Raw genomic sequence first — 23,139 nt, forward strand, 5'->3', positions numbered from 1 at the left:
CCGGGGATTATGATTGGCCATGGCAGAACGACAGGGATTGAGTGAGTCACTAAGGCGCCTAGACGTGGCCAGGGATAATTAGTTAGGAATAGTGACTTACTATATGGGGGCTTCTGTATAGCCTAATAGTTATAGCCAAAGACCCATGCTCCATGAGACTTCTATGGGTCGGGGCAGAGTATTCCAGAGAATAGTTATAACTTTCTAATGCTATGCTTACATACTTCAAGTATAAGTACCCCGTACTTGGAACTGCCAGACAGAATAACCTTTCCTCCAAAAAAAAGACAAGGTGACCAGTCCAAAATGTCCGAGTGTATGTATCCAGCGAGATACACCGCACCTCTTCAGCCCCACTGGTGTATTGCTTGGTATACTCCATACTTTCCATACTTCAGAAAGAAGCTAAAAGGTCGGGGCAATGTATATTATACACCTCGCATTATTAAGACCTACCACTATTCCAGGTATAGAGACTTGGAACGTACAAGTCTCTAATTAAAATACACCTGAAACGGTAGATGGAACATTCCTGCGTTCTGTTTCTTTGTGCGTTGGCGAGGGAAGTGAAGCGCCCAGAACCAAAACGGTACGTGCCGTCATCAACGTATTAAAACGGAGCCAGCGAACAGACAACCTCACTTCTCTACTTCTCTTCTTTTTATTCCTCACCCCCCATCACTCTTTATCTTTCCCAGTCCTCTTGTTACCTATTATTATTCGATTATTGTTCCAGCTTGTCTTTACTTGATTACCTTCACATCATGGCAGATCAACCCCGCGGCCGCGGCGGTCGGGGTCGAGGACCGTATGGCGGAGACCGTGGGGACCGCGGAGGTGGTCGTGGAGGTCGTGGCCGAGGCCGAGGAGATTTCCAAGACCTCCCTTATCGCCCTTCTGATCGTGGGGGACGTGGTGACTTTCGTGGGAATTTCCGCGGTGGCCGTGGTGGTGGTGATCGTGGTCGTGGTGATTTCCGAGGTCGTGGTGACTTTCGGGGTCGCGGTCGAGGAATGGGCCGCGGCGGTCCTCAGGGCCCTCGAATCTTCAAGTGAGTTCTACTTTTGATGACATCTTTATGTCCACCAATCTTCAAACATCATGAGCAATCACTCTAACCGGACCTTGCAGTGAGGGCAAGCCTGTTGCTCAGCCTGATCCAAACGTCAGCAAGACGGAAGATGCCATGGGCAAGGCACTTGTTGCGAGTCGTCAGAAAAATGCAAAGAACCCTGCTCAGGCATATCCCGACCGGCCAGGATACGGCACTCTCGGTCGGCCCGTCACCCTCTATGCTAACTATCTGGCCTTCACCTCTGTGGGCAAACCAGTCTACCGCTATCATGTCTCTATCGCTGCAGATGGTGGCCGGGAGCCTGCTGGCCGAAAAGCACGACACATCGTGCGTCTTCTGCTAGAGGAGCATTTCTCTGCCAACTTGACAAGCATTGCGACGGACTACCGCTCAACCCTCCTCTCGGTCGCCAAGCTCACTGAAGGCAAGTTCGATGTGAGGTACAAGGACGAGAGTGATGACGAATATCCCGAAAACCCAAAGGTGTTCAAGGTCACCACCCAATACACCGGAGATATCAACCCCGCCGAGTTGATCAACTATCTCACCTCGACCAATGCAGGCGCCTTGATGGACACCAAGCCCGAAATCGTCCAGGCCCTGAACGTGATTCTTGGCCATCATCCCAAGACGGAGCGCTCGGTGGCCTCCATCGGCGGCAACAGACATTACAGCCTACAGGACGGCATCATTGAAAAGGCCAGTCTTGAGGGTGGCCTTGAGGTGCTACGCGGATTCTTTGTTAGTGTGCGTGCTGCCACAGCTCGTGTCTTGTTAAATGTCCAAGTCAAATACTTGGCTTGCTATCAATCGGGGCGCTTAGACTGGATGTTGAACGAGTGGAAAGCCAGCAATCCCAATCAGAATATCTACCGCTTGGAGGCTTTCTTGAAGCGCATCCGAGTTTGCCTTACTCACCTCAAGCGCAAAAGCAAGAGTGGCAAGCAAAGGCCCGCTCGCGTCAAGACCATTTCCGGTCTAGCAACCCCTCGCGATGGTGGTGCATCACCCAACAAGCCGAAGATCAACAAGCACGGAGCTGGTCCACACGATGTCCAGTTCTTTTTGGATCCATCTAACTCGCAACCTGCAACACCTGGAATCGGCGAAGGAAAGGGTAAGAAGGGCAAGAAGACCCCCGCCAAGGCTGGCCCGGCTCCGGCGGGCAAGTACATCAGCGTTGCTGATTTCTTCAAGCAAGGTGAGTTGCATGAATGCTTACGATGAAGGCACTCTGTCCGATACTAATCATTTCCTTTAGAGTACAACATCACGGTGGATCCCAACCTCCCTGTTGTCAACGTTGGAACTCGAGAGAAACCTGTCTACCTTCCGGCGGATGTCTGCGAGGTCGAGGCTGGCCAGCCCGTCAAAAACAAGCTCTCCCCCAAGCAGACACAAAACATGCTCAACTTTGCAGTCAGGGGCCGCATGCCAGCACAGAATGCTCAGTCCATCGTCTCGAAAGGTGTGGGCGTATTGGGAATCGGTCAGCCATTGAACACCACGCTGGTAAGTAAACGACCTGCTTTCCCACATCGTCATCTTCTCATTCCTTTATTTCTTACTTCCTCGCTTCCTCGCTTCCTTGACTGCCGCACCATGGAAGAATGCCAAGCTGAGCTGACCATGTTCACTTTCTCTCACTTTACTAGACTTCCTTCGGTATCAACCTCGGTGACAACCTCATCACCGTTCAGGGCCGTGTCCTGGACGCTCCCCGCATTATGTACGCCAAGCAGAAAGAGCTCCAAGCCAGGGGTGGCAACTGGAACATGCAGTCCATTCAGTTCTCCAAGGCTGCATCACTAAAAAACTGGACTTGGCTGTTCATCGACACCCCTCAAAGCAGACACGGTCTCAATTCACCAGGGCTGAATGACTCCCTAGGCAAGTTTGTCCAGACTCTCAGGGATATGGGTGTTGCGGCGGACATGCCTCTTCCGGGAACGAGGATTGTATATAACTGGAATGCCGACAATGCTACCGTTATCGAAAACGCCGTCCGTGGCTTGAAAGACAAATACAACCCCCAACTCGTGCTGGGTATCCTATTCGCGAAGGACGCCCAGGTCTACAATATTGTCAAGCAAGTCTGTGATGTGCGCTGTGGCGTACGAAATGTCAATGTGCAAGCCGAAAAGATTAGGGATGCCAAGGTGCAATATTTGGCAAATGTGGGCCTGAAAATCAATCTCAAGATGGGTGGCGCCAACCAAACACTTCGATCCTCGGACATGGGCTTCTTCGCCGATGGCAAAACCATGCTTGTCGGACTCGACGTCACCCACCCCTCTCCCGGTTCCACCAGTGCGGCACCTAGTGTTGTCGGTATTGTCGCGTCGGTCGACGCACAGCTGGCCCAGTGGCCTGCAGACATCCGCATTCAGCCTGCACGCCAGGAAATGGTCTCTGACCTGGACACGCTCCTTCAGAGTCGCATCAAAATCTGGGCAAACCACAACAAGGGCAAATTCCCAGAGAACATCGTCGTTTACCGTGACGGCGTGTCAGAGGGCCAATACGACACGGTCATCGAGAAGGAACTCCCTCTCCTCAAGAAGGCCTGCGAGACCATCTACCCAGCCTCAGACACCAAGAAGGGTCTTCCCCGCATGGCCATCGTCGTCGTTGGAAAGCGCCACAACACCCGTTTCTACCCCACAACCGACGCTGCTGCCGAAAACTCCGCCAATCCCCAACCCGGCACCGTCGTCGACCGCGGCATCTCCGAAGCCCGCCACTGGGACTTCTACCTACAAGCACACTCCGCGCTTCAAGGTACCGCTCGTCCCGCACATTACTTCACCGTCTGGGACGAGATCTTCTACCCCCTCCACCCAGGTGTCGGGCCAGGCATCGGCGCCGCCGATAAATTGCAAGACCTGACACACAAAATGTGCTACCTCTTCGGTCGAGCCACCAAGGCCGTCAGCGTGTGTCCGCCAGCTTACTACGCCGATCTCGTCTGCACCCGTGCTCGCTGCTACATGAGCGACTTGTTCGACCCGACACCCTCTGCAACTCCCGCGGGTAGTGTGGTCGGTGGAGAAAGTGGTGGCCGTGTGCCCGAGGCCAGTCAGGCAACTGTTCACGCCAGCGTCAAGGATACCATGTTCTATATTTAAGTAACACATTCCAACCATTGGGCGGGCGGGCGGGAGGTTGGATGATTTTGGTTTGTATGAACTTGGTTATCCTCGGGCGTTTGGACGCTTGGTTTCTTCTTCCTGTGCTGCACGTGGTACAGCAGCCTCGTTCGTTCTTCTTGAACGATATTGGTTCATTTTGGCTTTTTGCTTGACGGTTTTGGGGGCCGGTGTCCTCTTTTTGGACGCTGCTGCGGCTTTGGATGCCGCTGTTCTTGCCTTTTTGGTGCTTTGATGCTCGTGATATGGAACCTCGCCATTTTGCTGGTTTGGGAGCTGCTATTTTGACGGCTTTGGGTTTTGCTGTCTATTGGTGATTATGTTCTAGCGGTATTGAATGCCGCTGTCTTCGTCTTTTAGCGCTGTTATTCTTGCTGCTTTTGGCGCCATTCTCGACGCTTTGGATGCCGCTTTATTTGCGGTCTTTGATACTTCTTGCCTCCCAGTTCTGAACACTGCCGTCCCGCGGCTGTGGTTGCCGCTATCTTCGTCTTTGGCGCTGCTGTTCCCGCGGTATCGATGCCGCGATATCCGCAATCTTCGTCTTTGGTGTTCTTATCCTTGCGGCTTTGGGTGCCGCTGTTCTTGCTGCATTTGGCGCCATTCTCGACGCTTTGGATGCCGCTTTATTTGCGGTCTTTGGTACTTCTTGCCTCCCAGTTCTGAACACTGCCGTCCCGCGGCTGTGGTTGCCGCTATCTTCGTCTTTGGTGTTCTTATCCTTGCGGCTTTGGGTGCCGCTGTTCTTGCTTCCTTTAGCGCCATTCTTGACCCTTTGGATGCCGCTCTCTTTGCGGCCTTTGGTGCTTCTTACTTCACTGTTCTGAAAATTGCTGTCCATGCGGCTGTGGTTGCTGCTGTCTTCGTCTTTTGGCTGCTATTCTCGCGGTCTTGGATGCTGCAATCTCCGCGATCTTCGTCTTTTGGAACTTCAGTTCGCGCGGTATCGGACGGTAACTCTCTTCATTTTCTGGTATTACTGTTTGCGCGGCCTTGCTTGCCGGTGTCTTGCCTTTGGGTGCTACGGTCCCTCGCGGTACTGGATATCGCCATCTTCGTCTTTTCACTGCTGTCCTTGTGGTGCTGAGCACCGCCGTCTTGCCTTCTTTGCGATTATCTTTGCGGCTTTGGATGTCGCCATCTTTGCGGTTCCGATTTCTTTTGCATGTTTGGCTACAGTTTGGATACTCAAATATCGGGTCTCTTGTTAGGTTGATTTAGATAGCATGGAAATTGAAAATTGATGCTTAGCCCAAAAAATGCGCTCCGTCGTTCGAGATAGAAATCGTACACTTTGGTGTAAAATACAGATTAAGGTGCTATTACCTCGCAAGGATCATACTCCCCATAGATCCATATGCCATGAAGTCCCGAATCAACATACGGCATTCTCTCTACTATGCCATCCTTCGTTTTTCGAAGATCTTTTGACCACCAAATATTGAAACGTACTTGTAGAAAGTTAATTGCCGGCAATTCCCAGAAAACCACAGGCTTAGTTGTCTAAATGCTCACCATTCCCTACGGTAATGGGAAAAGCCGAATGGCTCGTTGTCTCTCCGCCCTTTTTAAACATCAATAAACCCCTCTAAGCCAGTATCTTGCATCTCTCAGCTTCTCACCTAGACACTTACGCTCTTGGTTCCTACATATACATAGACTATATCGACCGATAAGAAAAATTTCTATCAAGATTCACTCATTTGAGGTGATGAGCAGTCTGCTTTCTTGAGTCGGCCCAGAGAGATTTGACAACTTCAAAAAGAAGATTTAAAGTTATGGGTGGACTATCAACGCGCTTTACAAGAAATCTGTGGTTCCGCAGGAGTTGCGCCTTCTCTATTGATTCCTCAGTAAGCATCAGAAATGCCTCTTGATCACCTATCTCCCTCTCGCGCTCTCTTACTGATGGGTAATGAAGGCTCCCCGTACTCCCAACGAAACCGATATGGCACCACGCCTATGTTTTCTCGCTTTACCTGGAGAAATCCGATACAAAAACTACCGATTGCATTGATCTAACTGCGGAACACAATCATAAGCAGCCTACTCCCAACAGTTGCTTCACCGATGCAACCGATGGGTGGTCTACCTATCACGAGGCTCAGTCTACTCCTTCAACAAACTAGAAGGATTCAATCAACGATTGGCCAGCCCTAACAATGGTTGGTAGAAGGTATCTAAACAATCTCCCCGAAGACGGCAAGATAGGGTGTTTGTGATGATGTTTACCAAAGAGATGGATGACTTCCCATGAATTCAAACTAGCCAGCGATATCGGGTCGATCCAGAACCACCAATCTCCTGCCTTTCAGAAAGAGTCCTTTCGTTGTCGATATCATACTCTCAATCATAGTCCCAGGGATTGGGCGAGAGACACCACGACTCATACTTATTATAAAGAACTCGTTCATCTTCTCAGAATACCCCTAGTGCCAGGGAACCGGATGCGAAGACTCTGAGTCGGACTGGCGTTCGTACCTCCATCTTCTCTCTTCGATCATCTATCCTCTAAGGCCATCTTCCATCTTGGTAAGCATCACAAATTCTTTCAAAGCATCTACTACCCTCTCAAATTTTGTCTTGGCAGAAAACAAAATCATAAGCGTACGCGATGGAGTCCCGCGGCTGCTTCCTGGATCTACTAGGAGAACTTCGAACTATTACCTACAGCTATGTCCTAGTTAGCGAAGAGCTCATTCGACCCGGTCAGACCCTCTCTAATATTATTTACCGATACACTCTTGATGATTCCATTCCGGTCAAGCCTAGCCATCCTCAGGGCTTGGCTGCTGGTGTTGTTCTGGCAAGCTCCGTCATTCCCACGAGAAATCCATCAAATTCTCTACAGTGAGAACTCTTTTGAGTTCATCGACAACGCCGGGGGCAAACTCTTGTCATTCTCCAACCAGGTTGGCCGCCAAAATTCCAACTATATCGAAAGCATTCGTATCAAAATGCCCCGATACCTGGGCTAAAGTAGTTCACGTAACCCGGTACAGGGGTGGATGGAGCCCTAATATAGAAGGTTTATATTACTCCTCAGCTTTACTGTCCTCATGTTCTTAGGCACTTCTGGGGCACGCTTTTAATTTCTTGCTATTCAATCTCCTCCCTCGTTAGGGCAACCTTTCCTTCTTTTTTTTAATTTATACCGGTATCTTCCTTTCCAATAATCCAACGCCTGCTTCGTCAGCCATATCCTCCCCTATAAATACCTCTTCCTCTTATCTCTCCAACCATCTTTCCCCCTCAACCATCTGTCCTCTTCAACCATCGTTCATCTTCAGCTATCGTTCTTATTGGTAAGCATCACCAATATCTTTAAAAATATCGACCTCGTTCTCACGCTTTCGTCTTTAGCAGTACACGAAGCCGTAGACGTGTGCATAATGGGATCTCGAAGATCTTCCCTGGATCTTCCAGGAGAGCTCAGAAATATGATCTACAGCTACGCCGTAGTGAGCGAGGACCCGGTCCGGCCTGGGCAGAAACACCCCCACCTGGCTCTCGGGCTCGTCCGGGTCAGTAAGGCTATCTCCCTGGAGGCACGTTCCATAATCTACCGAAACAACACTTTTAATCTCGGTGGAGATGGGGGGCAGACAGCCATCTCCTTTCTCGATCAAATCGGATCCATCAACAGCAGTCTGATTCAGAGTCTACGCGTTCGGTTCCCTGGCATGAGCCCCCAGGAACAAGCTATTGAAATGGACCCGTTAAGCTCTCTTGTCCTAGACAAGATCCAGAACAAATTGCCCCCACACCAAAACCCTCGTCCTGTGCTTTGAAAGCTACAGAATGCCCCTCACAATGCCTGCCATGGAAGATGGAGGCGATATCGTCCGCAAGCTCGTGAAAATCGTCCGTGACATGATCATTCACGCAGTTGGAGACCTCCTTGACATACGCCTCAAACGTACTTTTGCTCAACTCGACGTCATCATGGAGGTCTGCACAAAGTGTGAGGCCCAAGAATTGGGCAATTTCCCAGCCAAGTATGGTTGGATGACCCGTTTGACAGACTGTGATGAGTGTTCATCTCAGATGTGGAGGACGAGTGTTGTGACGACGTTAAGGTTGACGATAAGGGTGATGTTAGCGGTTATGAGAATGAGACTGAGGATGTTGATGATAGTGTTGAGGATAGTTGTTGGTGATGTTGTTGATGATGTTGATGATGTTGATGATGTTGATGATGTTGTTGGTGATGTTGTTGATGATGTTGATGATGTTGTTGTTGATGATGTTGTTGATGATGTTGTTGATGATGTTGTTGATGATGTTGTTGATGATGTTGTTGATGATGTTGTTGATGATGTTGTTGATGATGTTGTTGATGATGTTGTTGATGATGTTGTTGATGATGTTGTTGATGATGTTGTTGATGATGTTGTTGATGATGTTGTTGATGATGTTGTTGATGATGTTGTTGATGATGTTGTTGATGATGTTGTTGATGATGTTGTTGATGATGTTGTTGATGATGTTGTTGATGATGTTGTTGATGACCATGAGTGAGGTTCTGAGTGTGAGGCTATGGAAATGAATATGTAGGAGATGATGTGATGGATGGTGTCTACAAAGGAAGCGATTCCTCGAAAAGAGCCCAAAACTTGTCAATTCTGTTTTGATTCTCGCACCTTTTGTATGAATGCCTATTAAATTTGCCATAGTGTCAATGCAATCTCGCTGCTCAAACCATATTTATGCCTCGTAAATTCCATACATGATATAGTGTAGTTTACGGATACAGTCATAGATAGGTTACCCAAGGCTATGAATGTTCTAATATTGATAGGAACGATATCCGGTAAACATGGCATCAATCAAAACGACATCCAAGGATAACCCCAGCATTAGTAGTGCCGGCCATCGCAATATCAGATTGATTTCAATTAGCTTCAAGATCGCGAACTCCCGCTGCAACCCTCTTGAATTCGTTTGTATTCTCGTTTCTTTCCAAACAACAAAGGACAAACGCCTCTTCCCATTTATCTCCTTCTTCTCCGAGACAGACCAACGAACTTCCTCCCCTTCTCCATCTCTTGCTGTTTTCCAGCCTCCATCACCGTCTCCCTTCCGCGCCTCTTCTCGAAGACACCAGCGATACCGAGCTCAAGCTTTCACCTTTACTTAACCGAGCCATGCCACCAGTCGAATCCTCCACCGCGCCACCGGGCAAGTCCTTGCTCGACCTTCCTGGCGAGATTCGCAATCTCGTCTACGACTTCATGAAGACCTCAAAGCGGGCTTCGACGAACACAGACTCCGACTTCATCCCCGCCAATCTCCTTCTCATAAATCGCCAAATCCACCAGGAAACACGTTCCCTGCTTTACGGGCAGACCCGGTTCAAGTTCACCAGCTTTCATGATGGCGCGGTTCTAAAAATGGCCGACACCCTTAGCCCGGGCCAACAAGTCCATGTAGGGCACAGCGTCGTTTACGGTGGCGGAATGCCATTTGATTACCCCAACAGCCCAGACAATAAGCTTGTCGCCTTCTTGGAACAAATTGGCCCCGGTAACGGGAGATGCATCAAGGACATTCAAATCGCCTTCCCGTCCGTTTTCCAGGAAGGTGACAGGATTGAAATTGACAGTCTCACCTCTCGTGCCTTCGACAAGCTTCAAGTGTACTGCCCCAATCTGAAAAAGCTCAGACTGGGTTGCGAGTCGGTTATTTTCTCTGGAGAGTACGTGCATGCGCACTACTTTATTTGCTCGGGCCGTATCCATTCAAAGGTGTTGGATTTGGTTGCTGCTTGTCTTAGGGCGATTTCCTCCGAGATGGAGGTCGAGTTTAATATGTTCACCGACTGCGATTGTTTGGCGAGGGATGAGTTCAAAATGAAGATTGAGTCTTATGGGTGGAAGGTCAACATCCTCTACAAGAAATCTGCCATTCGGCAGGAGTTGTTCCTACCTATTTACCTTGGTGATTCCGACTTGGAGGATTCCCACTATGATGACTCCTACTATGAGGATTCAAGCGTACATAATTACGATGACGAAGGTGACAGTGTTGACTTTGGAGATACGGAGATTGGGGATTCCGACTCTGGGGATCACGACGACGAAGGCGACAGTGTTGGCTTTGAAGATGTGGAATCTGATGATTCCGGCTAGTGCAATACGGCAGACGACGAGTTTTAAGAAAGACCGCAGCCGAAAGCTTCAAGTCGAGCATATATTGCCGGATTGTCAGGTTCTACGTAGCATCAAATGAACAGCACAATATCAAGTCAAGTCAATCAAATAACAATCCTAACACTAACACTGGGAATAATAAATCTTGTACAACGCAATCCAAAAGCACAACAGACACTCAAAAGCGTAAGAAAAAAAATAAAGAGTCACACATCCAGCGCAACACACGAAAAGAAGTTAAAAAAAAGTCACAAGAATGGCAAGGTAAAAAGCACACAGTGGTACAAATGGTGATAATAACCAATAACCCCCCAGGGTAGAAAATAGTGAAAAATAATCAAGGCCAGACACTCTTCATATCCATCCACACAGCTCCCAACTTGGTATCGTCCGTCCTTCGGCCTGTCTGTCCTTCGCAGGTTATTTCATGTTGTGGGTATCGGTACACGTCGCTCGTGATCGGGGTGGTTTAGGGGAGGTGGGAACATTAGTCTCGTGTGGCCATTGATGGGGTAGCCATGGCAGAAAGGTAAAAGGTATTGTTTTAGTAGAGCAGGAGAGCAGCTCCGAGTGTTTCTTTGCATCTCAACAAGAGATACTCCGTGGATATTTCGGTGCAGCTTTTACTCGTCATCGCCCATAGTCCAAGAAGGCTGGTTGTGGCGAGCTGGGTTATGCAGGGAGGTAGCAGTGCGACTAGGCTCAGGTGACTGATCATAGTTATCCCACGAAGACTCCATCATCTGAACGGCCTTAGCACGGTCCATAGCGATAGGCTTCGGGGTGTTGCGATTAGGTGCGGGCGAGACATCGGTCATCTCCCAGTGAGGGTCGAAGTCCTTGCTGCGACTGGCATTGTTGCCCGTCACGCCGAGGGGCTCGGGCTTCCTCTTCTCTTCCTCGGTGGCTTTGGGAGTACCATCCTCGTTGAAGAGTCGGTCCTCGTACAGACCCTTGCCTCGGTTCCCGAAGGAGCTGATAATACGGCCATCATCCTCCTCGTCGTTGTCGTCCGTCATCTCAAAGTGCACGTCCGCATCACGACGAGGCTTGTGCACCGCTGGACGGGCTGGGGGTGACTCGGCCTCGGCGTTGTCATCGCTATATCCGAAACCACGGGCCTCCTCGGTGTTCTCAGGGTGAGCCTGCTTCTTCGGGGTTGTGAAATCGCCAAAGTCCCATTGCGACTGGTTGCGCGACTTGCGCTGGGGCTGGTCCTTGATCTCCAGATCGGCATTGTCGGCACCAATCTCAAAGTGGTTGAACTTCAGAGGGTTGGTCTTGTACGGGGCCCGGTCGTCTGTGGCGTCGTCGTTGTCTTCGAAGATGCGGTTGCCCTGGAATTTAGAGCCTGCCTTGGGCGCAACCACTTTCTCGGCCTTGGAGGGTGTGCTTGGCATCTCATCATCGTCTCCAATGAACAGCTCGCCGTACTTGCGGGGTTCAGGCTGGGCAGCTGAAGGGGCATATGGGCGGGGAGGAGCGGACTCTTCCTTGCTGGGCGACAACAGCTCAGTCAAGGATGCAGCAGCGTAGGGGTCGCGAGTGTGTCTCTTGCCGGGGGAGGAAGGTCGGGGAGCATCATCCTGGTCGGTCGCGTCGTCGCCCTTCTGAGGGGAAAGGAGATCGAACAGCGAGTCTGCCGCGTAAGGGTCCTTGATGTGTCGCTTGCCGGGGGATGCAGGTCGTGCGGGGAGGTCCTTGTTGGCCTCGGAGGACGAGGCGAGGACAGGAGCAGCGGATTTTCCTTCAATCGCAGACTTCAACAGACGGACCTGCTCTTGCGCTGGGCGAATTGGCCAGGAACGGCCACGCGCGCCAATCACCTCCACCTCCTTCAGCAGCGAGCCCTGGTCCCAGTAGATACGGACTTGTTGGATTTGTTGTTCGGCATTGAAGTGGACGATGTGGACCTGCGGGGAAACAAAAGAACGTGCATTAGTACACCGGGGGAACAGTTATGCGCCGTGCAACATGCAACGAGATCGGGGGGTGTGTATGTTTACCGTGGGGAAAGTCACGACGCGGTCGGCCAGGAAATTATCATCGAGCGAGGGGAGATACGCGCCACCACCCTCGAGGAACTCCAGGGTGGTCTCCATATCCAAGCACAACGCGTCAGAGCTCTCGATCGCATTGATGACCTGATCGGACTTCTTCCTGACAATTCCAGCTTGTCGTGACGTATGGGTAGCGATCGCGTCGGCGCCCTCGAATTTGGTGGTAGTGGGGACATAGATCAGCGAGGCATTGGCGGCCAACGGCGCGTTCCTGGGGTTCGCCAGGAACCGCTGATAGCTGTCCTTGAGGTAAGTCATGATTGACCCAGTGGGAATATTCAAGACAATCTGCAAGGAAAGGGGAGTTTGGGGAGTGACGATGGGATAACGGGGGAAGAGAACGGGAGGATATCAGGATATCAGGGGTGGGAAATGAGCCAGGCCGAGGGGAAGCTGCCGGGGGGGAAGGAGAAGGGAGAAACAGGTGGGACTGGATGCCACTTCAAAAGACTACTGGAGAAGATCCGGATACAATTATTCTAGGGACGAACTGTCTTAAGCCCGTGTCCTGGAAGTCCTGGAAAGAACGTGCCAAATGCGCCAGGCTTGGGTCCTGCAGGGACGCGACGAGGACCACTTTTCGAGGTACTGGGTACAAGGAGTGGGTATAGATCTGGCTAGGATAGATGGGGTACAGGGTACATGTGCTTCTGAGGGAAATAACGGTCCAAATCAAACAACGCGCACCAACTCGAGAAAAAAAACACGCCAGTGTTTCACCAGTGGACGGGAGAGCCCCAGTTTGTTCGCCGGTTGAGCCACGGTTAAGCCCCCTTGGCTCGGTCTCTCGGGCAACTTGTGAATGTCTTCTGATTAGAGTTCATAGCTATGCAGAGATTGGACTACTTACAGTAGTACTACTGCACTACAGTATGTTCTGCATATACGACTACAGACTTGGGACTGCTGAGGCTGGCCAGGCTGTATACTCCGTGCATAGCTATCAATCCCAGTTTCAAAATGCATGGTATATGGTACAGAGCTCAAGCGAGTCTAGGCACAACACAATGGAACCCCCATTTGCTCGGGGCCAGACCAGCACGGTCCTGGCCCCCAACTGTAGTCCTGGGGGAATTGGTGGAAATGATGGGATTGTGGACAGGAGATTGCAAGCATCAGCCTAGAAATTGACTGCTATCTATGTGCAGCTTCCTCCTTTCATGCACTGCTCGCGCTTGTCGGGTAAAATGTGATTGCGCGCGCTTAGAACACATTCGTTGCCTCGTTATCCTTGTAGACGCCCTGGAGGGTCCTTTCGATAAACTTCTTTTTCTTGGTGAATTTCTTCTTCGTCAGAAGAACCGCTTGAACATTCGCTGTGCCATTGACAGAGATAGACTGCATCGAGTACAAAATCGTAATAAGATGAAAAGGGGAGAGATGGGGTATGTTGCGGCTCGTTTCTCGTTACAGGGGTCTAGGTAAAGCACAATGGTTAGATCTCCAATGGTAGACATTGCGGAAATGCGGAGATACTCACCCAAGGTAATCCTCCTTGATCGTGCCAATGGCGTTGATCGCCGCCACATCGGGCTTGACACCGAGGATCTTCAGGCGCAGACTCGTTCCTTTCTCAATGACCTGGTCGGCATGGTCGGTGTATTGTGGTGGCACGGTATTCGGCTCCCACTTGATATCGGACGGAATGTTCTGGTTCCTACGTTAGCAGCGCTCTTCGAAGAGAGAAATCCGAGTGAGCCCATACTTTCCGCGCAATGAAGACCGATAGAGGACCGGCCAATGTGAAGATGCCAGTAGGCTTGACGGAGGTGACGATCGCATCAACCTATAAGAGCCAAAATGTTAGCAACTCCCCAAGAAACGAACACCTACTCCTTGCTCCTGGGTGCATACCGTCTCGCCACGGAATGGCTTCCAGATAATCGCACGATACTTGATCGTGTACTCCGCACTCCCACTCGACGGGACAACTCGGCCCTCGCCAATGTCCACCATGTCCATCACGCAGATCACAAAGTGGTCACCCGTGCATCGGCCCTCTTCCTCCTCGTTCAGCCGGGCGATCAGGAACTCGCGCATGTTCGGTCCAAAGTAGGACGGATGCATGGTGATGACCTTGGTCTCTTCCTTGAGGAAAAACATCTTTGCGGTTGCCGATGGTTCGCGTTCAATTCACTGGGACAGTGGACGGAGCGCTTGGCGGTGCCGGCGCGAAAGAAGGGAGGATGGGTGCTGAAAGAACCCCGTAGTCCTTCAAGTATGGCCCTCCGTGTGATCGCTTCGGTGGTCAGGGTCCAAGGGAGGTAGTTGCTTTCCCAGAGAAGCAATGGGTTGCGGAGAGGAGGTCAGAGGTCGATGTCGGTAGCTGCTAGCTCATGACCTGCGGGCGAGGCGAAACTGGGGGGATTATCGCGTCGAATGACCGCCGAAGATTCTAGTAAGCAGACGCGATCTCTGCCTGGGTGAAAAGGGCAGATACACAAATGCTACCAGCGCGACGTCGGAGCTTGCCTGAGATTGTCGGCTGGTCCCTCCAGCGGTCCCAAGTTGATGGAGAAACATGGTCACGTGATGGATGTCCCGACATTGATAGACTGAAGGTATGGGAGGTGACATTGAATAAAGAAAGTGCGAGTTTTGAATGGATTTTGATAGGCAATCTTATTTTGACCTGGTTTCATGTATTGACCTGCTTCTAGTAAAATTAGCCCGTTAGGAAGTCCATAGGAATTGTAGTAAGATCCTCCTTCAAAGATATATCTTCTCTGAAAGTCCCCGTTTCTCATGTAGACGCAGATTAATTTTGCCAACGCTCAATTACATTATTCGAAAGGTCAAGTTTGAGATGGTACCAAGAATTAGTCATTGAATAGTGTTTTTCTCCGTTACAAAGCGAAATAGCAACCCCCTATACTGTCTCTTTTCCGGACGAGTGATCGTGTGCAACCTAGGAGACCACCCGCAGGGCCACAACGGCTTAATTTCTATCTGACAGAAGGTGCCAGCAAACTCCAGGTTTCAATCATTCAAACTGACGTGTTCAGTGGAGCTGTCAAACGAGCAGGTGTCTCGTGATGACCATTTGATAGGTTATGCCGCCGTTTAGCAGGCCATCGGAGCGCTGATCTGTTAGGTCCCGCGGTAGTCCCTACGTAGCCAATGTCCAATAGGTCATACCTCCGGAAAACTGGCGTTCTTTTGGGCTATCCCCGGCACGTAACAATCAGCTAGGATGTGCTAAGCACCATGGTGTTGTTCTTGTCTAAGCCCCCTGCTGTATTTGCCGTCCACAAAGAAGAGTGCTGGCCAAGGAATTACCCGACAGGGGGACTTTAGATGGCATAGGGAACTTTCCCTTTTGCCATCCTGAACTAAGCTTCTGGGTAGACGGAGGTTTATCAGTCAGATCATAAAGTCAAACTTAATCTCAAGCCGTGTTTCGATACCATTCTGGACCCCGCTGTGACCGGCCAAATGGCCGATCTACCCGAGATGCCCCTCCATTCTTCGGACTCATCGCAATCGCGTGTCCAAATGGTTTACAGTCACCTCTACCAAGCAGGGGCTACTAAGCAAAAATTCTATCATTTCGGCAGAGTCTCCTGCAAAAGCGAATTGCCGGGGATGTGGATATAAGCCTGCATGATGGTCTCCCATGCATATCTCGAGCCACGTGTCTGGGGCTAAAAGATCGCGATCCCACATCCTGTATCTTCGCAGAGGTTAGGCTCCAAAGAAACTCTTACAGATGCAGTAGGACACAAAGTCCGCGATAAGCCGCAGTCGCTAACTGTCAAAGCTTGTGTTTGGCTTTCATTTATGCACAACGTCGAGTTGTGTACAGCAGTGAATGATTCATTACTCTGTGACCCTAGGTGGGGTCACGATATCATCATGCAGCTCCAATGTAAATAGCACAGAGAACCCGAGGGTCCGAGAGCACTCTTTCCCCCTCCTCGAAACTTGTATACTGGCTGGACACCACCGGAATTAGCTGGGTAGCCCGCTTTCTCTTTCATCCCTTGATTTAGGAGTCATATAGGCCGAGTTATCCGGTTTGTTCGAGTCCAAGGTTTATTTTGCGGATTCCACAACTCGCTGCTGCTGGTTTGCAGTGTGTCGGCAGTCGACGCAGCCACGATGCTTGGTACAACGTCTCCTTTTCTCATGAGCCTGTATGCGGCTGAGATTCTCTCTGTCTGTGCTGTTCTGGGCTACGTTATCTATCAGTGCTTTTTCTCGCCGTTGGCGAAATATCCTGGGCCTTTCTGGGCTAAACTAACCAAGCTATATCGTGCTTCCCTTTCGCTTCGAGGACATGCCCACCGGGACTTTATTGCGTTGCACAAGAAATACGGCAGCATTGTCAGAGTTGCCCCAAATGAACTGTACTTTACCCTTCCCTATTCATGGCTAAGCGGGGCATACTTGATTCTAAATTGGTATACAGGAGCATCGCAGACCCAGAAGCCTTCCGGGAGATCTACAGTCAGTTAAACATCTTCTGCCACTTTGTTCAGCTTCCGAGCTTGCTGACCACTACATAATAGAAGCTGGGAATAAGTTCCACAAAGCCGCAGCATATAACGTTGTGCAAGGCACTCGCTCATTTGACCTCGTTGGCCAGCGCAATGAGAAGATCCACTCTGAACAGCGGAAGCTCGTGGCTCGAGCTTATTCCATGGACTCCATGGTTTATCTCGAACCTAAAGTTGATCTCGTGATCTCACAAATGGTTGATCAGCTCGACAAAATTACTGGCCAGACCATTAATCTGGGACTGTGGCTGCAGCTTTATGCCTTTGGTATGTAGATGCGATTTAATGCGTCTCAAATCAGATCTGACATAGTCCAGATATTATCGGTGCTATCAGCTTCTCAAAACCATTCGGGTATATCGAAGCCGCAAACGATCATGGCCTGTTCCTGCGCATCCAAAACTCCATGTCGTCTCTTGCATGGCTGATGCATGCGGGTTGGATCTTCCGACTACACCAGAAACTAAGTCCGATCATTGGAAACTGGCTTGCAGGGGCGGATCGCAATGGTCATTTCTTCCAACTTGCAGCACGGGAGATTAGTGCCCGCAAGGAACGTGGCGGCGACAGCAAGGATATCCTGGGCCAGCTGTTTACAACTCAAAAGGCAAAGCCTCAATTGACTGACCATGACATTGCATTCATGATGACATCGAACGTCTTTGGCGGATCCGATACAACCGCAACATCGCTCTGTGCGGCGTTTCTACTGCTTTTGAAGAACCCGGATGCCTACAACCGTCTGATGGATGAGTTTAAGCAGAAAAACGCAGAGGGGAAACTGAGTGATCCGATCACTTTTGAAGAAGCAGAGTCTTGTGAGTACCTCCAGGCCGTGATGTACGAGTCGATGCGTCTTCACCCGCCTTTTGGGATGATCATGGATCGAGATGTGCCGGCTGGGGGAATGAGTATTGGCAAGGATTTTATTCCAGGGGGAGTAAGTGACCCCCCAAAGCTCAAGTTGTTTTGCAATATCTGATCTTCTTAGACGGTCGTTGGAACTATTCCATGGGTTATTCATACTCTGCCTGAGATATGGGGCCCTGATGCCGAAGAGTTTCGTCCAGAGAGATGGTTGGATCAGGAGCGTCAGAGTTATTACAGTGAGCTTTTCCAGATCGATACATCTTTGACTGTTCATTGGGATATTGATGTGTGCTGCCAGAACGATTCTTCTTCAACTTCGGAGGTGGATCTCGAACTTGTCTGGGAAAGAGTAAGTCTTATGCATGCAGAGTCATTTAGACTTGGAAGACTAATATACGACTAGACATTAGCTGGCTTGAGATGACCAAGGTAAGACAGTGATATGCATTCTAATATTCATGTTCTCCCGCGCTGAATTCATATCATGTAGCTCATTCCAACTCTTCTCATGCGATACGATTTCAAGCCCGTAGAGGGAATGAAGGTTGTTGAAAATTGCGGGTAAGCTGACATAGCCTGTCAATTTTTGGGCATCATTAGGTGTGGACATAACTAATATGATGTAGTGCACTGGTACTCCTCGAAGGAGTCGAGGTTCAAGTAACGAAACGAGCGACCTAGGGAGGACATTCATACCCTGGGGACAGGTTCTAACGTCTTTCTGCTGGTCTTTTGAGAGTTTATTTTCTTGGGGATTGAACACGGACTTGGTATGTACATGCTTCGAGTTCGGGTTGATGGATATAGTCATAATGATGAGTGTTTTCTGGAGCCGTCTGAGCTGCAATCGAAGCTGGACCGGGGGATCTACTACTGTGCAGTTCAGGACATTTGTATTATCTTTTTGAATATATTCATATGCCATAGGTTATTAGGAGCTCTTATTTCTCCGAATATTGTTGTCTCTCATGAGAGGGTTGACTACATTAAAAAGTGGTCCTGTCGATGTGCAACGGTTTGTCACGCATTACGTATCATTACAATAAAACACGCTATATATACCACTCCATACCGTATGGAAACACAATCCATCCGTCCCTCGGCCCCAAGCACATGACGGCTGTGCACGATCCGATTGCACCACTTGGCGCGTCCGAATAATTGATGATGTAGCCCAGCGACGCTCTTCCCCAACATTGTCCCTCCAGCATCCGCCGACCATCGACTTCGACCTCTCCCACCCGGCCACTTCAAACATGACGCTGAACCTCGAGAAACAGCTGCTCTTTGTGAGTTCCCGGCCTCACCCGGCCGTGTTGAATTATACCATGGGACCGTGGCTGACTTTCCGCAGTATGGAGCTTATCACAATAACCCCGTATAGTGGCCCCTCTCTGTGCAACGGTGCCCAGCTTTTAGCTGATGAGAATATCTAGGTGAACGTTGCTATTCACATTACTTGTGTGCCTATCTTGCTCTTTACGGGCGTTGTGCTGGTGAGATTTTTTTTTTGCCCCCGATCCTGACACATCTTCGCAAGACAAGCTAAGCTGACAATTGACTCGTCTCTCCAGGCATGTAACAGCCCTACTCTCCTCCCTACCCCGGATATTCTCTCCTCCAACTACCTCCCTGCCAATGCCGGTACCATCGGAGCCTTCATCTACGCCTTTTTCTATGTCCTCCTCGAACCGGTCGCGGGCGGCCTGCTCGCCCCGTTGGTGATTGGCTTCGCAGCTTGCGGTAACTACCTGCTCGGAACCTACGGAATGGATGTGAACTACTGGGCTGGCGGCATCCACGTTGTGTCCTGGCTGGCACAATTTGTCGGCCACGGCAAGTTCGAGGGTCGTGCTCCGGCGCTGCTGGATAACCTCGTCCAGGCCCTGCTGCTTGCGCCGCTGTTTGTCTGGATGGAGATTCTCTTCTTCTTTGGCTATCGGCCCGAGTTGAAGGCGCGGATGGACAAGAACGTGGAGACTGAAATCGCCAAGTTCCGCAAGGAGCAGAAGGATAAGGCGACGCAGTGAAGAACGGCTGAGGAACTCGCTGGTCGGCGGATATAGCTCAGTTGGATTTGGATGGCCGTGCGGTAGTTGGTGCTTTTTCGGGTTGTTCTTTTGCTTGGAAGCAAATTTGGTTTATGGAAGATTATTGAAGCAAGCGCTGAGTTTGTGTTCTTTGTTCTTTTCAAGGACTGGGATTGATGGTAGAAGTGAGCTTATGCGGGGGTTGCATTGACCCTCGTCGGGTTGTCCCAGAGCGCATCTGTCTGACCGGTCTCGGAACTGGTCGTTGCTGGGGCAGGACCCGACAGTAAGACCCCCTGGGGTAACAGGTGATGGTTCTTTGGAGGAATAATTGTATCAAGATAATGAATACGATGGAAGCAGGGTCAAACTAGCATCGGTAGGCTTCAAAAACTAAACAGAAGTATAAAATTCTCCAGATCTATACGACTCTCGATAACACCATGGTTGCCGTGACGAAAGGCATTAGCTAAGCAAATCACTTGACTTGAGATCCCGCCGATCCGACGAAGAGAAAAAAACGGAAAGGGCTGGGCCGCTTCCACCTCCCACGAACAATCCCCCTACCCAGCACCGATGGGGCCAAAGGGGGTGAATTTAGAGTCAAAATAGAGGTTGTAAATATACAAGATCAAATTTATTCGTTCTAGACAGTAAGATGGCCGGTTATCACTCTGAGCAGGACCGAAAAGAAGACACGGTGGTGAGGGTCCGCACTAGGGCCACATCGGAGCGTCCCCTGCCCCAAACAGTTTAGCGCGAGTCCTGAGAATCCTGGCCTCCCCCCGACCGACAAAGCTCTCCCTTCCCACCCGTCCACAACCTTCTCTCTCCTCTCCCGAACTCCTCTCCCCAATTACATCTCTCCTTCAGAGAATTCCATCCTCCCCCATCCTCTGAACCCACCCCCCTTTCACAATGTTCAGGAACGCTCTGCGGCAGTCCAGCCGCTCCGTCGCGGCCGTTGGCCGTGTCGCTTCGGTGAGTTCAATCCCATTCTAGCCATCCTCAAGTCTTCGTCCATCGCCATCGCCCTATCATCCCCGACCTTTTCCATCTCGAATTCGAGCTCGATTGGTCCTCGGATCCTATCCCTCCCCTACGCACACCCATTGAGGATGGCCTCATCGCACGTTGGCTTCAGGAGCACCTCGTTGACAAGTTTTTCTCGCTCCCGTTCCAGGTCCGCGCGGCTGTTCCCGGCCCCCTCGCCGGTGCCTCCAAGCAGGTCCGTTCCTACGCCGCCGAGGCCAAGGCCCAGCCCACCGAGGTCTCCTCCATCCTGGAGCAGCGCATCCGTGGTGTTCAGGAGGAGGCTGGTCTCGCTGAGACCGGTCGCGTTCTGTCCGTTGGGTACGTCAAAAAAACCGAAATCGCTAGGGTTGCCCGGGAAGAGAAAAATTCGGTTACCCGATCCAATCTCGACAAACGCGCCCACGATACCATCCATTCGACAATGCAACGAATTAGAAACTAATTGAGCTTCACAGTGACGGTATTGCCCGTGTCCACGGCATGACCAACGTCCAGGCTGAGGAGCTGGTCGAGTACGTGATATATCTCCTCTCTACCCGAAAAAGTCTTGGCATTCGGGAAAGCTAACAGGATGTCTAGGTTCGCCTCCGGTGTTAAGGGTATGTGCATGAACCTCGAGGCCGGCCAGGTCGGTGTTGTGCTCTTCGGTTCCGACCGTCTCGTCAAGGAGGGTGAGACCGTCAAGCGTACCGGTGAGATTGTAAGTTTCTCCTCTTGTTGTTCCCCCCTTGGGACAGGGTCCAGTTTGATATTGGTCTCCTATTCATCAAAACTCGCAACAATCATGCTAATACTCTACCCCAGGTTGATGTCCCCGTCGGCCCTGAGCTGCTCGGCCGTGTCGTCGACGCTCTCGGTAACCCCATTGACGGCAAGGGTCCCCTCAACGCCAAGGAGAAGCGCCGTGCTCAGCTCAAGGCCCCCGGTATCCTGCCCCGTCAGTCCGTCAACCAGCCCGTGCAGACTGGTATGAAGTGTGTCGACTCCATGGTGCCTATCGGCCGTGGTCAGCGTGAGTTGATCATTGGTGACCGTCAGACCGGTAAGACTGCCGTCGCTCTCGACACCATGCTCAACCAGAAGCGTTGGAACACCACTGGCGACGAGTCCCAGAAGCTGTACTGTATCTACGTTGCCGTCGGTCAGAAGCGTTCCACCGTCGCTCAGCTCGTCAAGACCCTTGAGGAGCAGGATGCCATGAAGTACTCCATCGTCGTTGCTGCCACCGCCTCCGAGGCCGCTCCCCTGCAGTACCTCGCTCCCTTCACTGGCTGCGCCATGGGTGAGTGGTTCCGTGACAACGGCCGTCACTCCGTCATCATCTACGACGATCTGTCCAAGCAGGCCGTTGCCTACCGTCAGATGTCTCTGCTCCTCCGTCGTCCCCCCGGTCGTGAGGCTTACCCCGGTGACGTTTTCTACCTGCACTCCCGTCTCCTGGAGCGTGCCGCCAAGATGAACAACAAGACCCACGGCGGTGGTTCCCTGACTGCCCTGCCCATCATTGAGACCCAGGGTGGTGACGTGTCTGCCTACATTCCCACCAACGTCATTTCCATTACCGACGGTCAGATCTTCTTGGAGTCTGAGCTGTTCTACAAGGGTATCCGTCCCGCCATTAACGTCGGTCTGTCCGTCTCCCGTGTCGGTTCCGCTGCCCAGGTCAAGGCCATGAAGCAGGTCGCCGGTTCCCTGAAGCTCTTCCTTGCTCAGTACCGTGAGGTCGCTGCCTTCGCCCAGTTCGGTTCCGATCTTGATGCCTCCACCAAGCAGACCCTTGCTCGTGGTGAGCGTCTCACCGAGCTCCTCAAGCAGAAGCAGTACTCCCCCATGGCCGTCTCCGACATGGTCCCCCTGATCTTCGCCGGTGTCAACGGTCTCCTCGACTCCATCCCCGTCGCCAAGATCCTCCAGTGGGAGTCTGACCTCCTCGCTCACCTGAAGAGCAGCCACCCCGAGATCCAGCAGACCATCGAGAAGGAGGGCCAGCTCTCCAAGGAGCTTGAGGCCAAGCTCAAGGAGGTCATCAGCGCCTTCAACAGCTCTTTCAACGCATAGATGCGCAGTGAAAACTCCTTGAATGATTTCCTCATCAAAAAATGAGGTTGATCATTCCTTGTTGTTTCCCTGACTCTATGTGTATAGACAAGATAGCTTGTACAATTTTGACCCCATTTGTTTCGTTCTGTTCCTTTTTCGGCTTCTCCTTCCACAATGCCCTTGAGCGAGAGAGAAAACAAAAAATGTATGTGATTTCACAGAGTACTGG

General features: G+C 51.0%; 9 protein-coding genes across 9 annotated transcripts; 5 read left to right on the plus strand and 4 right to left on the minus strand.

Annotated features, from left to right (window-relative positions):
* Positions 1-764: 764 nt before the first annotated feature.
* N7496_012240 (putative RNA interference and gene silencing protein (Qde2)) lies at positions 765-4,203 on the plus strand (the record flags this gene model as incomplete). The annotated part of the gene is made up of 4 exons (XM_056705153.1): positions 765-1,051; positions 1,132-2,276; positions 2,337-2,587; positions 2,731-4,203. The coding sequence occupies 4 exons, from the start codon at positions 765-767 to the stop codon at positions 4,201-4,203; spliced, it is 3,156 nt and encodes a 1,051-aa protein (XP_056549051.1).
* Positions 4,204-4,589: 386 nt separating this feature from the next.
* On the minus strand, positions 4,590-5,065 carry N7496_012241 (uncharacterized protein; the record flags this gene model as incomplete). The annotated part of the gene is made up of 2 exons (XM_056705154.1): positions 4,590-4,836; positions 4,893-5,065. 2 exons carry the CDS (start codon positions 5,063-5,065, stop codon positions 4,590-4,592), a joined length of 420 nt encoding a protein of 139 aa, XP_056549052.1.
* Positions 5,066-6,971: 1,906 nt separating this feature from the next.
* On the plus strand, positions 6,972-7,202 carry N7496_012242 (uncharacterized protein; the record flags this gene model as incomplete). The annotated part of the gene is made up of 2 exons (XM_056705155.1): positions 6,972-7,039; positions 7,076-7,202. The coding sequence occupies 2 exons, from the start codon at positions 6,972-6,974 to the stop codon at positions 7,200-7,202; spliced, it is 195 nt and encodes a 64-aa protein (XP_056549053.1).
* Positions 7,203-8,322: 1,120 nt separating this feature from the next.
* Positions 8,323-8,739, minus strand: N7496_012243 (uncharacterized protein; the record flags this gene model as incomplete). Its single annotated transcript, XM_056705156.1, has 1 exon — positions 8,323-8,739. The coding sequence occupies one exon, from the start codon at positions 8,737-8,739 to the stop codon at positions 8,323-8,325; it is 417 nt and encodes a 138-aa protein (XP_056549054.1).
* A 632-nt stretch (positions 8,740-9,371) lies between these two features.
* On the plus strand, positions 9,372-10,355 carry N7496_012244 (uncharacterized protein; the record flags this gene model as incomplete). The annotated part of the gene is made up of 1 exon (XM_056705157.1): positions 9,372-10,355. The coding sequence occupies one exon, from the start codon at positions 9,372-9,374 to the stop codon at positions 10,353-10,355; it is 984 nt and encodes a 327-aa protein (XP_056549055.1).
* A 644-nt stretch (positions 10,356-10,999) lies between these two features.
* N7496_012245 (uncharacterized protein) lies at positions 11,000-12,694 on the minus strand (the record flags this gene model as incomplete). The annotated part of the gene is made up of 2 exons (XM_056705158.1): positions 11,000-12,289; positions 12,383-12,694. 2 exons carry the CDS (start codon positions 12,692-12,694, stop codon positions 11,000-11,002), a joined length of 1,602 nt encoding a protein of 533 aa, XP_056549056.1.
* Positions 12,695-13,843: 1,149 nt separating this feature from the next.
* N7496_012246 (DNA-directed RNA polymerase II subunit RPB7) lies at positions 13,844-14,539 on the minus strand (the record flags this gene model as incomplete). Its single annotated transcript, XM_056705159.1, has 4 exons — positions 13,844-13,853; positions 13,917-14,086; positions 14,142-14,222; positions 14,291-14,539. 4 exons carry the CDS (start codon positions 14,537-14,539, stop codon positions 13,844-13,846), a joined length of 510 nt encoding a protein of 169 aa, XP_056549057.1.
* A 4,522-nt stretch (positions 14,540-19,061) lies between these two features.
* On the plus strand, positions 19,062-19,835 carry N7496_012247 (2-hydroxy-palmitic acid dioxygenase MPO1; the record flags this gene model as incomplete). Its single annotated transcript, XM_056705160.1, has 4 exons — positions 19,062-19,094; positions 19,160-19,183; positions 19,242-19,301; positions 19,380-19,835. The coding sequence occupies 4 exons, from the start codon at positions 19,062-19,064 to the stop codon at positions 19,833-19,835; spliced, it is 573 nt and encodes a 190-aa protein (XP_056549058.1).
* A 907-nt stretch (positions 19,836-20,742) lies between these two features.
* N7496_012248 (F1F0 ATP synthase subunit alpha) lies at positions 20,743-22,928 on the plus strand (the record flags this gene model as incomplete). Its single annotated transcript, XM_056705161.1, has 5 exons — positions 20,743-20,816; positions 21,019-21,188; positions 21,326-21,382; positions 21,450-21,570; positions 21,675-22,928. Exons 1-5 carry the CDS (start codon positions 20,754-20,756, stop codon positions 22,926-22,928), a joined length of 1,665 nt encoding a protein of 554 aa, XP_056549059.1. The 5' UTR covers positions 20,743-20,753.
* Positions 22,929-23,139: the final 211 nt, after the last annotated feature.

Source organism: Penicillium cataractarum (assembly GCF_028827025.1).
Source record: "Penicillium cataractarum strain IBT 29864 chromosome Unknown utg000010l, whole genome shotgun sequence".
Classification (NCBI taxonomy): domain Eukaryota; kingdom Fungi; phylum Ascomycota; class Eurotiomycetes; order Eurotiales; family Aspergillaceae; genus Penicillium; species Penicillium cataractarum.